We start from the raw sequence: 18,493 nt of genomic DNA on the forward strand, positions 1-18,493 counted from the left end.
TTGTCTATAAACAACATGTCCTGTGTAAATAACCCTACATTCTGTTTTAATGACACAGAAGACCAGCACAGCCAGCCCAGGCAAATAGTACAACTGCTGAAGATCACACACAATGTGAACGCCCATGTAAACATCAGAGCAGGGGTAGAAAAATACATGAATAGATGAAAGATCTAAAATGAGAGTAAAAGCAGGTGTCCCAGGTAGATCTGAAAGAGTCTCCAGGCCCTGCGCCAACCCAAGCTGACCAAACCCAGCCAAGCTCAGCCAGGAGGCAGCCGTCAGGCAGTTGATTTCCTCCAACAGAGAAGCTGTGATCAGCGTGTGCCTGCATACTCTCAGCAACTTCATGGGTTGCCGCGTGGTAATATTTATCTGTCGGCCAGGTTCTGGTTGTGGACCGTGCCTTTTCTCATTTCATTTTGTTCATTGGTTGAGCTCAACCTTAACCAGTTCCAAACTACAGCAATATCAGACTGCAGTAAATGCGACGGCCTACAAGCCAGTGCTCCAACGGAGAGGAAAGCTGAAGAGAAGTTGGTGTTTGGAGCAGCCCTGTTTCCTGTACGGTGTAAAGTATGATCTTCCACTAGTCTTGGCCATCATCCAGCACATGGCTGGCCAAGAAGCCTGAGCAGATGGGTACGGACAAGGTACCGGAAGGTTCTTCCGCTCAGACGTAGGCCTGATGTTCACGGGTAAATGGCTCGACCATGGGGGTGTGCACAGATTCTGGAACTGACGACTGGAAAATTCTGATGCTGTTCAGGCACCAAATAGCATTATTTTCTTCTGGGCTTTTTTGCCATCGTGCTGTGTCTGTGTTCAGATTAATACAGTTTCCCAGAGTTTGGGTATGTAGCCGTGTACTGTTTCTAATAACTTTTGACAGTGTCTACTACATAGGTGCGTCAGTAGATTTTCAAGTTTCAGCTAACATTCTAGAAATAATCCACAGTCTCCTAACTAGAACATCTTTCTAGAATGACTGACGAGAGGGGCATCCCTGCTCTGGAGAAAGCGTAGTCCTGGGCGGCTGGCCAAGACAAGCGGCTCACCCAGCATGCCTCGGGAGGTGCTGTCTGTCACCTGCTCCACTTCCAGGAAGTGTGCTCACCCTTATCACCTTACCTACGAACCATGAACTGAACAGGAAGGCGACCTGGGGCGAGCTGGAGGCGCGTGTGAATGGCTGGCCAGCGGGAGAGAGAGACGGAGGAGGCGGAGCTGGGGGTGGGGCTGAGAAGCCCAACAAAAAAGGACACGAACACTTTAACCCGAGGGGTTGTTTTCTGAGGAGCTGCGCCGTCGCACCTCAAAACGCGCACGCAGCGGAACGTCAGCTCCGCGTTCTCTGATTTCCGAAGTGACGAACAGCAGCGGAGAGCATAAAGACATTGTCATCAAGCACCAGACCTCATCCAATCACCTCTCTCAGATGAGTGAGTTTTTCCAAACAAGTCAAAACAAAAACATGCACGTGTACAGGGTTGAATGTCTTAATTTTAGGACTTTTTTTTTACAGACATTTTCAAACTGAGCAGTGATGGTCACTGATTTTATCATTTTTTTTGTTTGTCCGTGCCTTAGCACATACGGTGTGCACCCTCATCCAATCAGAATCAGAACTGTTATGGGATATGGCACAGTTCCGTTGCTTTGATAATTGAATCAGTTCCAATGCAATCAAAAAAGCATTATCCTTGGCAGCTTCTCCATCTGAATGGGCGCTATTGTCAATAATGCCACCAATGCCCTCCCCGCACAAAAACCTCTCAAAACAAAAACAAGGCGCCAGACTCGGAAAACGGCTCGGAAAAAGTTATTAACTGCACTTGACATGTGGCACACAGTAAAATCTGCTGAATTAATTACCGGTGCACATCATTACGACTGCAGACTCGCTGCATAAAGCCTTGTTAGGCCAATCACGTCAGAGAAAATCTGGTGTGGTGCAGGGCTGTTTTTTTGTGCATGTGTGGGTTTCTTTTTTATTACCTTTAACGACTCTGGCAAGTGTAAATTTGGAGACTGCTTGATGAGAACAGAGAGGATGTAGAAGAGGCAGCAGGCGATCGGGGAGTGGAACGTGGGAGAGGACAAACGAAGTTCTTTCATGTTTTTTCCGAGCATGATGCAGAAAGCAAATGAACAGCAAATGAATAGCAAATGCACGACGGTGTTGTGTAACCCACAGTAACCCCCCTCCCCACCCCCACATTCATCTATTCTTTAGTTATAGAGTCATCTTTCCTTACCCAGCTATATATTTTCCTCTATTTTCTCTTTCTCTCTCTCTATCTTTCACTTTGTCGCACACATTCGCCCTTTTTGAGTATACATTTTGGCTATATATGACTCTTCAGATCAACTTATTTAATAAAAATCACTATCATAAGAATGCTAGATTTTGGCTTCCTCAGCACAGAAAGGTTTTATCTTAATTTCCTAATTAGTCACGTTAGCCTATCCTTAGAGATGCTATATATACTGTGGATCTGTATGAATGCACAGTACTAGATACTGAAGGAGAGAATTATTTAAAAGACGAAATGCGAAAACAGTTTTATGTTGTCACACAGCATGCGTTCAAACTTGTTTAATCTGCCACTTCTGTCTTTGTCACCATCGTCTGCCTTTGAGCAAATCTAAGCTTTTAGCCATTGGAAACCTTTCAGCTCATCTCCATGTTCACACTGACTAAAAGAGACAGCAGAAGAATGACCCTCACAGAGATTCATAGTCCTCAAGGCTGAGGGTGCTGAGACAGTCATTACTCCATACAGACTCCCTGGCTGTCCGAGGCGTGCTTTTACAGAAAAGTCAGCATGTAAGGAGGCACTATTTGGCCATTTACTCATCAAATCGCAACTCATCCAGTCTGGTGTTATTATGGCTCATCGCTGTGGTTGGCCATATAGGCATGTTTCAGGGCTGGTGAATGGTGCGAGTGGAAGCTGAACAGCGGGGGACACATTCATAAGATGTAAATCACTGGCGAAGTCACGTCGTTATCGCCGGCTGTTTCGTACTTTTTCGAGTTTGTATAAATTACTCGTGATCCAGATAAAACTGAGCTACAATTTTTTTTTTCAATGTTTTTATTTATTTATTTGTCCAGAAATTATTGTGAAATGATGGTATTGAAAAAGGAGCATTGTGTGTATGGGGGGGAGGGGCGACTCGAAAAAAAAAAACATTATTTCCTGTGGGAGTGTGAATGTCTCACGTATAACTCCTGACCTCAGAAGGCCACACTTGTGCGGGATCAACATTAAAGGAAGGTGATCTGCCCCTCCGCAGCTCCTGTCCCATTAATTTGTCAGCTACGGTCTGGCAGCCACCCTCAGTGTTTAGCCATTGCCAAGGCATTACACCTCTGACAGGAAGTCAATATGAGCCTTCAGTAAATGGTGACAAATCTGGGTCCATTTGCGTTAGCACAGGAGTGCTGTCATATCCGCCTGTCTCGGGACCCCTTTACGCCGTCCAATTTCACGCGCTCCTCTCCCCTGTCCTTTCAGAATGTGTCATCGCTGGAGCGTGTTTTCTCTCCCCCAGCTTGCCACGTTGCCAAACTTTGGTGATTCAGTCCATTTTGGGAATTTCTCCATGAAGGGTGGCCCAAACATTGGGTGCCAGGAGCTTTATTTCCCGAGAAGGATCTTTGTCTTTGTTTGCCGTTATGTCGTGAATCTGAACATAGAACATGAGAACGGAGCAAAGAAAAACAAGACGGCAATGCTGTCGGTGCTAAGTTTTGTTATGCCATCGCACATTCCATATGTCACAGCTTTCGTCTGTACAGCTGAAGCGCACGGCGCGCACACGACGTCTGGCGCCCACAGAACCCACAGCACTGCTGAAACTTTATTAGTCAAATTCAATAAAGTTGTTCGAGAGTCTGTATGGAGGTGTTACGAAGCTCCTATTCAAGCCTGTGCAGTCCATTACTTACAACATGAAGCAAGCATCCAGCTGGCTGAAGGTGCACTGGCCTGTGGCCCGCGAGCCTTCCTAGATGAGCGATGAGCATTTCCCACCTCTGTGTGGTTTCCCGAGCGTCCCACGGCGGCAGAAATTCTCCACTCATGCTCTTTTCATTCCTTTATTACCTCTGTGCATGGCAGCCTAAACTCCCCGTGTCCACCGTAGGCTTCGTGCTCATCCGGCCGGACGGGCCCCTGAGCCAAACCATGATAGCTCCCAAAACAATTAGGCCACTCCATAAGAATTCATTAGCATTGTAATGAATGGACTACACCCTCCAATCACCCTGGAACACGGAGATGTGTAATAGGAGAAGAGGAGCTGCCCTCAGATAGGGTCACGTCCAGCTGATTGCTATGCGGAGGGTGGCATCGATCCTTTGGAAATCTTATTACATGCTCCAACCACTGTCTCCAAAAGCTCAGCCTTGTATGAAGGAGAACGGAAACAGCGAGATTTAGGTTCTAACAGTATAACTTGGTGTGATTGTTGTAATATGTACGTGGCATTTTCCCAAAACGTTTAGCACTTAAAAATACAGTTTGAGTTAGATTATGGAAGTTAACGCTCCAATGCATTTGAACAACAAATATTACAATAAAGTTGAGTACATAGAGCAATGAGAAAGAGCACTTGGGGAAGGTCTAGATTTTTACAGATCTGAACCTCAGATAGAGAAGAAACAACTTGCAGGACCCATGACTGGGTTGAAAATAACTAAACCATCTTAAAACCTTATTGTAACACAGAGCAAGCACGAGTTATTCACTGAGAAGAGCAAGATTTATTAAGGGCAAATCCACATTTCCGAGTCGCTTTAACAGTCCAGGGTCTTAAAGAAGGTCCAATCAGACATAGAAACAAAACCAACATGTTGGCTTGGACAAATGGAGGCCAGGAAACAACAGACGCTAAGGCAAAGCAACAGGCTGGGTACATCCAACACCAGTCTACGTACATCCAACACCAGTCTACGTACATCCAACACCAGTCTACGTACATCCAACACCAGGCTACGTACATCCAACACCAGGCTACGTACATCCAACACCAGTCTACGTACATCCAACACCAGGCTACGTACATCCAACACCAGGCTACGTACATCCAACACCAGGCTACGTACATCCAACACCAGGCTACGTATATCCAACACCAGGCTACGTACATCCAACCCCAGGCTACGTACATCCAACACCAGTCTACGTACATCCAACACCAGGCTACGTACATCCAACACCAGGCTACGTACATCCAACACCAGGCTACGTACATCCAACACCAGCCTACGTACATCCAACACCAGTCTACGTACATCCAACACCAGTCTACGTACATCCAACACCAGGCTACGTACATCCAACACCAGCCTATGTACATCCAGCACCAGTCTACGTACATCCAACACCAGGCTACGTACATCCAACACCAGGCTACGTACATCCAACACCAGCCTACGTACATCTAACACCAGTCTACGTACATCCAACACCAGTCTACGTACATCCAACACCAGTCTACGTACATCCAACACCAGGCTACGTACATCCAACACCAGGCTACGTATATCCAACCCCAGGCTACGTACATCCAACACCAGGCTACGTATATCCAACCCCAGGCTACGTACATCCAACCCCAGGCTACGTACATCCAACACCAGCCTACGTACATCCAACATCAGCCTACGTATATACAACCCCAGGCTACGTACATCCAACCCCAGGCTACGTACATCCAACACCAGCCTACGTACATCCAACACCAGGCTACGTACATCCAACACCAGTCTACGTACATCCAACACCAGCCTACGTACATCCAACACCAGGCTACGTACATCCAACCCCAGGCTATGTACATCCAACACCAGCCTACGTACATCCAACACCAGTCTACGTACATCCAACATTAGCCTACGTACATACAACACCAGGCTACGTACATCCAACACCAGGCTACGTACATCCAACACCAAGCTACGTACATCCAACACCAGCCTACGTACATCCAACACCAGCCTACGTACATCCAACACCAGTCTACGTACATCCAACACCAGCCTACGTACATCCAACCCCAGGCTACGTACATCCAACAACAGGCTACGTACATCCAGCAACAGGCTACATACATCCGACAGAGGCTTGAACAAACAGTGGATACTTGGAAAACAAGGCTTGCACAAATGACCAGCAAAAGGGAACTAAAAACATGAGGTTTACATAATAAGCTAATAAGAACTTAACAAGACACGGGTGAACTAAACTAAACTTACCTAACACAACCAAAACAAACAAACATATGGATAACGAAATCCAACAATTAAAAACAAGGGAAAATCGTCACTCTGATCGGAAGCCATCATAACATTTATTTTTACTGAACAATGGTTTAAACATTCAAGGTCATTGATGGAAAAAACCTTATTAAAATGATCTATAATATAGTTGGAGAGCCATATAAAAACACTTACATTTTGATCACCACCTCTTTAATAACATAATTTTGTTCAAGTGCAATATGACCTGATCAAAGGAGATTAAATTTTTTGAGGGCTTTGGCAAAAATATTGTTCATTGGAAAGGGATACAAATTGCTTTCTAAAAACTTGGGCTCCGTCGGTCCACAGTAAGGCAGATGGTTTCGAAAATAAAAATGCAATCCATCAGTGTTGCTGTTCATGTGCACGGGCAGACTGGAGTGTACTATCACAAAAAAGAAAGAGGCCAAAGGTTGTAGTGGGGATCAGCAGACAACTCTGACTCTACGTTGTATTCATATGTCTACCATGATTTAAAAAAGTGATAAAAAAGAGAGAAAACCACAGTTCTTTATCTTTATCTCTTTCTCTCACAAGAAAGAGTCATATGCAGCTATAAACACACTTAGGTTTTTATAGTCATTAATTTAATCTTATGAATAATAAATGTACTTTATTCAGATGAGTTGTAAGTTAACATTGTTTGATTCCTTGTGGGTTTAAGAAGTGCTAATGATCCAGCTGTGAGTCCCAGAGAGCCCTGTGGACACCTGTCCCCGGTTCCACTCTGCCCCAGAGAGAACACCTGTCCCCTGGCCAGTGATGTCAGTAACGCGTTACTTAGTAACGCGTTACTCTAATCTGACCACTTTTTTCGGTAACGAGTAATATAACGCGCTACTATTTCCAGTGCAGTAATCAGATTAAAGTTACTTATCCACGTAACTGTGTGTTACTATTTTTATTTTCCCTAGTAAAAACATATATTTTTGCTTTCTTCTTGGCTCAGTTCTACTTTTACGTCTGACCGTAGCGCTCGACTCCGCACGCTGCGCGCAACCCTGTGAGAGCGCGAGCGAGCACGTTTTTCAAGTAATTTTTTGCAGTGTCCTCCCGTAACGATATGTGGTAGTGTAAAGAAACACCCCTCAAAAACAGGGGAAGGAACATTGACGAATTTTAATGTTGCACTGTGTTCCACGTTTGAAAAGTGCTGGAATTTTGACTAACGTAGCCTACTTTAAATTGCTTGAAATTGTAATGGTATCTCGTTTCACAAGTAGCTGTCTGACTGAACAGTTCACTTGTATTACGTTTACAAATAAATGTACAAATAATACCGTGCAGCTACACAAACGTAATGTCAGGAGATACTGTAGCGACTACTACTCCTCACGGCGAGTCTTGCCCTTTAAGTGACTCTGGGGGGGGGGCCTGCACGCACCAGGGTTGCGTTATCAATAAAGTTTCCCTCCTCGGGATTTTTGGATTAAGCAGTTTCTGCCTCAGTTACTGAACCTGCTTCAATACATTGTTACTGTTAAAAATGCACTTCCAATAAAGTGAGTATTGGAAAAATTTATTTTGCTGCTGAATGTAACTACTAAAGTAACTTGTAATCTAACGTAGTTACTTTTAAAATCAAGTAATCAGTAACGTAACTAAGTTACTTTTAAAAGGAGTAATCAGTAATCGGATTACTTTTTCAAGGTAACTTAGCCATCACTGCCCCTGGCCAACTCTGCACTAGAGAGAACACCTGTCCCCTGGCCAACTCTGAGAGAGTCCCTCTGTCCTTCCTCGGTCCCTCTCTGTCCCAGAAAGCACACCTGTCCCTTGTCCCTCTCTGTCCCAATCTGTAAGAGCTAGCCAGTCTCAAACACCTTGTAGTCATGCATACGCAGCTGGCCCACTAGTGTTCTCCTCCCCATATGCTCAACTGTCCACTAATTGCCGGTTGTTTATTTCTCACTATAAAAGCACAATTACGTTTCGGTACACGGACCTTCCTCGGCATGCTAATGACACTACAGTCATGAGGCCAGTGAAAAGGGTTACCCGTTTCAAAACACCTCCCATCATGTCATCAGACTCAGTCAAAATATCAAACCAAGCACAAACAAAAGCCAATTGTAACGTGGTGAGGTGAGCGCAGGATACCAAGGCATTAGCAGCTTTGCAGAACGGAAGCACATATGCGCTTGATAGAAAACATCAAAGAGAAACGAAATAACAACTGACAATTAACGCAGACAACGCACATACTTAAATACACAAATGACAACAAGCAATAACACAGATACACACACTAATACATACACGGAAGTGATCATACATGGGCAAATGCACACACACACACACACACACACACACACACAAAAACACACACACACCTGGAAGGAGGAGTCGGGCTGTACCGTGATAATTACACACAGCCAACAAACATATGTCAAATTCTTCAAATGAAAGAAAACCCATTAAAGACTAAACACATTTAAAAAGTACATGTGGACATTACAAACTGAATGTGGACATGAAAGATGCAGGGACATTTAGTATTTGATCCAGAGCAAAAAATAACTGCACATTTGATATTACATAATCTGTAAGATATCGCTTGACTGATTAATCAGCCGATTAAATGTCATTTTGAGATGTGAAGATAGCATCTGCTGTTTTGTTTTTTAAGGTTGGGTTTTGTTCTCAAAGTTGACTCTTTTGATTACCTGTGAATATTTTTTTGATATTTCATAAGAAACTGAGTGCACTGCAGACAATGCTAATCTGTTTACACAGGGACAGTGTTAAACGTTCATTCAAGATCAGCAATTTTGTGTCTGATTTGCTATCATTATTAAATTGCTGCAAAATATTACCATGCCCGCTAACATGGAAACACAGTTCTTCCGTCTGCCTGTTAAAAGCTGAATCATTATCACAAGTGCACCCTGAAAGGCGGGCTGTGGGGTGGACTCCATTTCAGTGCAGCAGGGTGAAAACTCTCGCGTGGAAAGCCTTGCTCGCCACCTCTTTTCAGTACATTTCTGTATGGATTTCTACACCTTCCTTTTTAACCAACACTTTTAAGGAAGGCTAAGAACTGAGTATCAAATGTCAAAATAATCGCAGAAGAGGAATAATTGGTCTTTTGCACCATTCCAAAAAATGTGTTATCTATGTACCTATACACACACAACACCCCCCCCCCCCCAAATAAATAAATAAATAAACACACACACACACACACACACACACACACACACACACACACACACACACACACACACACACACACACACACACACACATCTTCCTAAACCTGGCCGATATGAAGGCTGTTTCGTCAAACACATTCCTGAGGTCCATGTGCTCGCTAACAAGAAGATGTGTAGAGTGAAAACCTGGACAAATGTTGAATTCACAACATAATACTTGATCTTCAAACAACACTCCACACAACATTTGTTAAGGATGTGTTCAGTTAAGCTTTGTAAAACTAATTTGGGTGAGAAGTAGAATGGGTAGGCCCAAAGAAACAACAAAAAGCTAAGAAACGTCCTTAAGTTGCGTAGGAGACTAGCAACTGTGGTGCCAGGAATGACTTTTAGCTCCAGAAAGATGGAGAAGATACTCCTGCTCAGTTATATACATTTCTTTTGCTACCTTCACAGCCTTTCTCAAGTACAACATCTGTTTATGTTTAAGGTTTTTATTAAAGCAGTTAAGTTGAGAACTGATTGTTCTGAATGATTGACTCATTCTACAATTTCAATAAGCAGCTTCTTAGTGCTGGTTTCTTAGCGACACCAGTCTGACATGTGATATAGACAGAACTCTGCAATTTAATAAAAGTTACATTGAGCTGATGTTTTCTGACTGTTATTATAAACCGAGCCAGTTTGACTTTATCAGCTGCCCTAATAGAATAGACTGTCTGCAGACTCCAATTTTGTAATTAGTGGCATTCATTGATAATAGAAGAGGGAAAGTACTATGGAAATTGTGCTATTGTAATGCTAATGTTTTAGTGGGGAGGAGGGCTTGTTTTACAATGTACAACCCAGTGAATTTTTATGGAATCTGACTATGCTCTAAAACTCAAAAACGTCTGAGCAATCTAACATGACAGATCCAGCAACTCATACAGAAGAAATACTGTCATTTAGAATGACAGTCCTACTGAAATACTAAGACATCATCTGAAAAGACTAAAATCCCATCACTTTTGCACAGGATTGAACAGGATCTGTAAAAATCATTAAGGTTCAAGTTATTGCCAGGAAAAAATGTCACATAACTTTTTTTTTCATCAGTAACTTTTGTACAGTACAAACATTACAAACATTTGCATAGTGTGTTTGTTAAATAACGTATTTTGACATGTATTTTGACTTGAACATCAGCTGAATATCAGATCATATTGCGGGAGTCATTTGTGCAGAAATCTAGATAGTTCCGAAGACATCACAAACCTTGTCGCACAACTTATAAGAGAATTGAGTTATAATTGAAAAGCGGAGGACGAATGGTTCATTGATTCGGCCGTCCCAGATGGCCCGTCTATACCATTCCAGGGGTTCGTGTGAGCGCGGTTTAAATTTAGCCTAGGTTAATTGCTCCACCGTGTTTGTCGGAACGGGGATTGTGCGTTGCGTCAGTTTGTCCTCACAAGGGTGTGTTCTCCGAGGCGGTAAGTGAGCAGCTTTTTGGGAGGGGCTGTACCAGCAGCGCGCGTACCACACAGGGCCCAAATGTCATGGTGAGCCCGGTGGCAGGGGGGCTGACGGCAGGGAGGCCAGGCGGGGAGCACCTGAGCGAGCTGCTGAGCAGGAGCGTCCGCCCTTCAGCTGCTCCGCCGCGGACCTCCTAACAACGAGACTGGGCCGCTCGCCCCCTTTCAATCTGACTCCAGCTCCGCCACCTTTCACTGTCTGTCTGTCTGTCTGTCTGTCTGTCTGTCTGTCCGTCTACCACCTCGTCTGTTCTTTGCCTCTCAGCCTCTGGCTGTGTGCTGCTCTTCCCGCTCCTTCATCTTCTTCTTCTTCTGCTGCTTTGTTAGGCAGATGGAGCACAAAGGTTGGTGAAGTGAGGGGGCTGTGACAACAGATGCTGGTAACAAAGAAAGCCTAAAACACGTTCTCCTCCCTCCTCGTACTCTTCCCTTCACATACGCCTCCCTCCTCATACTCCTCCCTTCACATACTCCTCCCTCCTCATACTCTTCCCTTCACATACTCTTCCCACCTCATACTCCTCCCTCCTCGTACTCTTCCCTTCACATACGCCTCCCTCCTCATACTCCTCCCTCCTCGTACTCTTCCCTTCACATACTCCTCCCTCCTCATACTCCTCCCTCCTCGTACTCTTCCCTTCACATACTCCTCCCTCCTCGTACTCTTCCCTTCACATACTCTTCCCTCCTCATACTCCTCCCTTCACATAATCCTCCCTTCTCATACTCTTCCCTTCATATACTCTTCCCTTCACATACTCCTCCCTCCTCGTACTCTTCCCTTCACATACTCTTCCCTCCTCATACTCCTCCCTTCACATAATCCTCTCTTCTCATACTCTTCCCTTCACATACTCCTCCCTCCTCATACTCCTCCCTTCATATACTCCTTCCTCCTCTTACTACTCCCTTCACATACTCTTCCCTCCTCATACTCCTCCCTTCACATAATCCTCCCTTCTCATACTCTTCCCTTCATATACTCCTCCCTCCTCATACTCCTCCCTTCATATACTCCTTCCTCCTCTTACTACTCCCTTCACATACTCCTCCCTCCTCGTACTCTTCCCTTCACATACTCCTCCCTCCTCATACTCCTCCCTTCACATACTCCTCCCTCCTCGTACTCTTCCCTTCACATACTCTTCCCTCCTCATACTCCTCCCTTCACATAATCCTCTCTTCTCATACTCTTCCCTTCACATACTCCTCCCTCCTCATACTCCTCCCTTCATATACTCCTTCCTCCTCTTACTACTCCCTTCACATACTCCTCCCTCCTCGTACTCTTCCCTTCACATACTCCTCCCTCCTCATACTCTTCCCTTCACATACTCCTCCCTCCTCATACTCTTCCCTTCACATACTCCTCCCTCCTCATACTCTTCCCTTCACATACTCTTCCCACCTCATACTCCTCCCTTCACATACTCCTCCCTCCTCGTACTCTTCCCTTCACATACTCCTCCCTCCTCATACTCTTCCCTTCACATACTCCTCCCTCCTCGTACTCTTCCCTTCACATACTCTTCCCTCCTCATACTCCTCCCTTCACATACTCCTCCCTCCTCATACTCTTCCCTCCTCATACTCCTCCCTTCATATACTCCTTCCTCCTCTTACTAGTCCCTTCATATACTCCTCCCTCCTCTTACTATTCCCTTCACATACACTTCCCTCCTTGTACTCCTCCCTCCTCATACTCTTCCCTCCTCATAGTCCTCCCTTCACATACTTTTCCCTCCTCATACTACTCCCTTCACATACTCCTCCCTACATATACTCCTCCCTTCACATACTCCTCCCTCCTCGTACTCTTCCCTTCACATACTCCTCCCTCCTCATACTCCTCCCTTCACATACTCCTCCCTCCTCATACTACTCCCTTCATATACTCCTCCCTACATATACTCTTCCCTTCACATACTCTTCCCTCCTCATAGTCCTCCCTTCACATACTCCTCCCTCCTCTTACTACTCCCTTTACATACTCCTCCCTCCTCATACTCCTCCCTTCATATACTCCTCCCTTCACATACTCCTTCCTTCATATACTCCTGCCTCCACATACTCCTCCTTTACGTTTTCCCTCTTTCCCTCATATTGTTTCTTTTGCCCTTTTTCTTGGCTGCCAGGAATGTCAACCTCACTACAAGTGCCTTTGGCATCCTATAAAACAAAGATAAAGAGAAACTGAAAGGACCTGAAGGGAGAGAGAGAGCGCGGGTGTGAAAGCAGGGAAATTGTTGCTTTGTAAATGCTTTGCTCCACACAATCACCACACACACACACACACACACACACACACACACACACACACACACACACACACACACCGGACCTTGATAAACCTGTCCACTCCCCATGTGTCCTGCAGGCTGAGCTTCAGAAGATGAAGCAGGAGGCCCAGGAAATCAAGCGGGTCAAGAACAATCAGGAAGTGGAGGAGCGCAAGCTGCTGAAGATCATAGCAGATACTGACGCTGAAAAAACACTCCTGAAGAAAGAGCTCAATCAGGTGAGGTGGGAATAGGAAAGTGTGTGTGTGTGTGTGTGTGTGTGTGTGTGTGTGTGTGTGTGTGTGTGTGTGTGTGTGTATAGAGGTTTTCCTTCAGCAGCCACCCCTTTGCCCTGCTGTCAGGATGAAAGAGACCTGATTCTGGGTGTGTTCCAAAGTCATTAGAAGTGGAGTCTATCTATGAGAGCCACAAACCACAGCATCCCTCTTGTCAGGGAGGTCCGCGGCTGCCCGGGGGTCGCCTCCCCATCAGAGGGAGGAGGAGAGAGATGGCTGTGAAACACTTGCCACTTTGAAAGGCAGTTCTCACAGGCAGCCTTTACAAGTGCACAGCACAAAGGATTTGAAATGCAGTCAAATATTGTAGCATTGAGTCAAGCCTGGCGCGCTGTAAATCGACAGATTCAGGTGTAACAGAAAAGTTACTCGACCGAGCCAATCAGATTGTTCCAAATATGCAACTGTTTCAAAGGTGCACACCCAGACTTCTCCGGTCCTCTGCGGCTCCTTACAGCTGAAATAAAGGGGTTTGTTAAGGGCTATGACACAGTCCAGGTGAACAGTACAGGAGTGCTGATGCAGGGTTTTGATGAAGTCACCCTGGGACCACCCATGCTCTGACTGCTGGAGGTTTCCACGGCCTGTGCTGACTCCGTCACCTCCTTCGCCTCCCTTCTCCATCATCTTCAGGTGCTCACGGAGATTTTAATTAGACCCTGGCAATGCTCAGCCTGGTTGGGACACGACACGAGGATGACACAAGGGTGAAGGGGCGGATCTGTGCAGAGAGCACTGTGTTTAACTTCACGACGAACCTACAGAACAGAATATGCACACGTTTTGCCCGGATATTTTGATTTGAGATTTGCGCTTGATTGGACCGCACCGTTTTGAGTTAATTAGCGGCACTTGCTGTGTACAGGTACGTTCGGGTTTCCTAGGATGTGTTGTACAGCACTTTATAATAAGCATTGTGTTATGCAACGAGGCAAATGCTGTCAGACGGATCATGCTTGCGCTATTTCAGTGTTCATGTGAGCTTATTCTGGAGTTAGGTAAGAGTTCGGCAAGGCTTGAAAGGGACAGAAAGGCCTTTGACATTAAAAAGAAAAGCTGCTTTCTTGCTTTATGGGCTGAAGTTCAACTCGCTACGAAATTAGAATGTGTCTCTCTCTCTCTGTGGGTGTGGGTCATATACCGCCCCACAAACAGAGATCACCACCACTGCCACCGCACAGAGCCTGGCACCGAATGAAAGCCAGTGTGATGATGCAACGTGAGCCGCAGGTCTTATCCTCGCTTCTTCCTCAACGTTCGCCCGTGGACGCACACGTGAAGCACACGTGAAGCACACGTGAAGCACACGTGAGGCTTGGACTCCAGCACAGCTCTCACAGCACCAGCAGCTGAAAAACCAGACATGAAAAACCGCAAACAACATAGACAAAAAACCAGACAAGGATTCCTTTTAAACGCGCTCCTCGCTCTTCTCCTGAACGTGCAACGTGCCATTATGCTATGGGCGGAGCCTGATGCATTTGTGATGTTTATCTCTTGACCCCCCGACCCCCTTTTTCCACCAGTTGATCAGCGAACGCGACATGCTGGGTACGCAGCTGACGCGGCGCAACGATGAGCTCTCCCTGCTCTACGAGAAGATCAAGTTCCAGCAGGCGGTGCTCAACAAGGGCGAGGTGCACTACAACCAACGGGTGGAGGACATCCACCTGCTCAGGACGGAGGTCAAGAAGCTGAGGCGCGAGAAGGGGATCGTCACCAAGACCGTCTCCCGCGTGGAGGACCTCAGGTAGGCCTGCCCTGACCTTCTTCAAACCGTAGGATCATCTAGCGAAGAACCGTGGACCAAAGATGAAAACCCTCTGAAGTTTGTTCTTATTATTATCTTGACAGGGTTAATAATAGGTAGTAGTGGTGATATTAAACGTTTATTTCATATAATTTTATTACAGTGTCAACCATATACACGTTCATAGGGGAGCAGCACTAAAGTCCTTCAGGTCTTATCCTCGCTGATCACTCATTCAGCACAGCTCCATTCAGAGGACTCTTCTGCCTTCTGACCTGCAGAGGAGATCACTGCCTCATTCGGGCTATCAGAAAGCATGGCTGAAAGCATAAGTTAGCTACTGTCTGGTCTCAGGGAACCAAGCAGTTTCCATAATGGATGTGTTGTTGTTCGTCTCTCTGCTTGTTTTAGCAATAGGAGGGCGAGGCTTTCTTGTCTGTCCTAAATCTCTCTCTCTCTTTCTTTCTTTCTTTCTCTCTCTTTCTCTCTCTGAATCTCTAAATATTCTATGATTCTGAATTATGCATTGATATTTCCAAATGAGTCCTCTAATTTCACATTATTTCCTTAATTCATCCAAGTTTTCTTTTTAATTTTGTTCCTCACAGAGTGGCACAGTGTGAGAGATTGCAGTACCACACAATTACAGCATTCTCTTGCTAATGACTGTACTTCACAAACTTGAAAATAGTGGCATTTTCAATGGCACAAAGGGCACACTGCATGAATCCTGTTCCTAATGGCAAAGTGAACAGCTTTACTTCATGAGTCATTAAATAAAATGCCACTCCCATTCTCGGACTCACATCCATGTGCACTTACACTGTCCATATCTACATTTAGGCTTGAATCTAGGGCTAAGGACAGAATACTTTGAGATCCACATTTACATTAAATCAAATGGCGTATAGTGTGAAAGTTTGTGGCGGCATATACCAGACCTACCGGTGTAGCAGTCCTGCTGATGTAGCAGACCTGCTGGTATAGCAGACCTGCTGGTATAGTGTATGCTGGTTGGTGTATCAGACCAGCTTGTTTAACAGTGCTGTTGGTGTGTCAGACCTGTTGGTGTATCAGACCTGCTGGTGTAGCAGTGGTGTTGGTGTATCAGACTTGCTGGTGTATCAGACCTGCTGATGTAGCAGACCTGCTTGTGTACCAGTGCTGTTGGTGTATCAGACCTGCTTGTGTACCAGTGCTGTTGGTGTATCAGACCTGCAGGTGGTGCAGACCTGCTGGCTGATCTTGGTATCTTCAGCTCTGTTGTGGGTGGGTCTCTGACTATATCAAATGTACAGGGATGACAATGATATACAAATTCCCTTCTATGCCAAATAGGGCAACACGGTGGCTTGGTGGTTAGCACGTTTACTTGGGTTCAAGTCCCTATCTGAGTGGAGTTTCCATGTTCTCCCCATGTCTGTGTGGGTTTCCTCTGGGCTCTCCAGTTTGCTCCCACAGACCAAAAACATGGAGGTGGAGCTTGTGTGCCCAGTGGAGGATGGTGCTCTGTCACTACGCTCTGTCCCTGATTCAGTCCCCTGGAGGCTGTGGATTCCCTTAGTGAGTACGCTGTGCGCAATTGGCTGCCTCTTCTTGCCAGCGTGTGATTGGTCGTGTAAGACTTGCACCTGTGTTAAAACTGTAAAGTGACCTTGGGTATCTTGAAAAGCGCTATATAAATTGAACATTCATTAATTCACTCTGCCAAAGAGGACCAAGGCTTTGAGTTTCAAGGCTATCAAAGCACTGAGTTCAGGGGTGGTGTACATTTAGCATTAAGTTTGATGTCTTTCATATAACAAGCAGCTGCCTAAGAGCTCCAAACGGTTGTTTTTGAAGACTGTTGTCATCATATGACCAATCAGGTTCGTTACGGATTCATCACTCCCTCTTGTTCCACATGCAGGATGGTGACTTTCTCCGGGGACTGAGCACCAACTCAGAGATACACTGGGCAAGACTTAATGATCCTCTGGGGTCATCAGGAGTGCTGACTTAAGGTCAGCCTGTGCCGCTCTTATCATAATGAATTTATTATTAAATGCCGGAGGAGCAGATGCTAGATTAGCACTCTTGGTAGGCTGCTCCAGGCAGATTGTTTCCCTCTGGAGCAGGATCCAGCCTCCGAACTGCATTCAGCAGGTTTTAATGACTCTGTTCATTCTCTGTGTGCGCTCCTACGTCCGTTAGCATGCTGTGCTGATATTAGGGTGGGCTCAGTGCGACGGCCTATCAAGAGACACGTCTGGACCACCCCCCCATCCCACCCCGGCACCTTACAGTGGGCCAAGAGGTGTCACGGTTGTGGCCCTCAGGTGCGTGGTGTTTTGAGTGAAACTGCCCACACTGGGGGTCGGTACCGTAGTGCTAGCGACGGAAGACCCAGTGAAGGCTGGGATCAATGGAGGGAGCAGATCCACACATTCTGCTTATCCCCAGGGGCTGTTGGGTATTATGATGATAAAGCACTGGTGCCAACGAGCTCTTCCAGAAACCACCCCTCCCCCACAGTCTTCCTTCCCTGCCGCAGTCAAGAAAACACCGACACAAGGTCAGATCCGACGACAGAGACCCCCATTATGTTACACAGGAACCTGATCCAGAATCAGGGCTCGCCGCCGAAAGAGTCCCCACATATGTGGATGAGCCCTGCAAGCGTTTCCAACTGGCAGTGGTGTTCAGCTGGAGCTTTGTAGCGCTAACTCGCCCGCGTGGGCTAGCATTGGCAGGGTCAATTCAATTTGAGTGCTGCCAACTTTCAAAACTCACTTGAGTTCGCGTGAACAGTTCAGTGCCGATTTCTTTTCCCCAGTGCCATGGGACGTTGAGTGGTGAAGCCACAGATTGTGTTTTGAGAAGTGGCAGACCTACAAGTGGGTTTCCTTGCACGCGGACGGACGGAGTTGGAGTAGAACTCGCACGCAAGTTTCTGAATGCAAGCCCAACAGTCTGTGAGGTAAACAACCCCTCTGCAAACCTCCTGGGAGTTGCTGCTAAATGGGTTCTGTTGGCTCCGTCTGCGAATTATGGATTAAAACCTATGCCAATGGGGCTAAACATTTATATTTTAAAAATAAAGTGTTTTAATTTCTAGATATTTGTAGTGAGACTGTATCTTTCATTTGGCTAAAATTCATTATACCTTTATCTAAGTTGTTAACAGACTTTAACATAGATGAA

At 45.8% G+C, this 18,493-nt stretch overlaps 1 protein-coding gene across 3 annotated transcripts in view; it reads left to right on the forward strand.

The window, feature by feature from the left end:
- The window catches only part of cfap58 (cilia and flagella associated protein 58), a 96,263-nt gene that overhangs the window by 31,899 nt on the left and 45,871 nt on the right, over window positions 1–18,493 (forward strand). For all 3 annotated transcript variants that reach the window (XM_076983297.1, XM_076983298.1, XM_076983296.1), the window contains exons 12-13: window positions 13,363–13,503; window positions 15,087–15,310. In XM_076983297.1, the coding sequence (XP_076839412.1) occupies window positions 13,363–13,503; window positions 15,087–15,310 (365 nt within the window). The remainder of the gene's footprint in view (window positions 1–13,362; window positions 13,504–15,086; window positions 15,311–18,493) is intronic.

This window comes from Brachyhypopomus gauderio, chromosome 20, assembly GCF_052324685.1.
Source record: "Brachyhypopomus gauderio isolate BG-103 chromosome 20, BGAUD_0.2, whole genome shotgun sequence".
In the NCBI taxonomy this organism is placed as follows: Eukaryota; Metazoa; Chordata; class Actinopteri; order Gymnotiformes; family Hypopomidae; genus Brachyhypopomus; species Brachyhypopomus gauderio.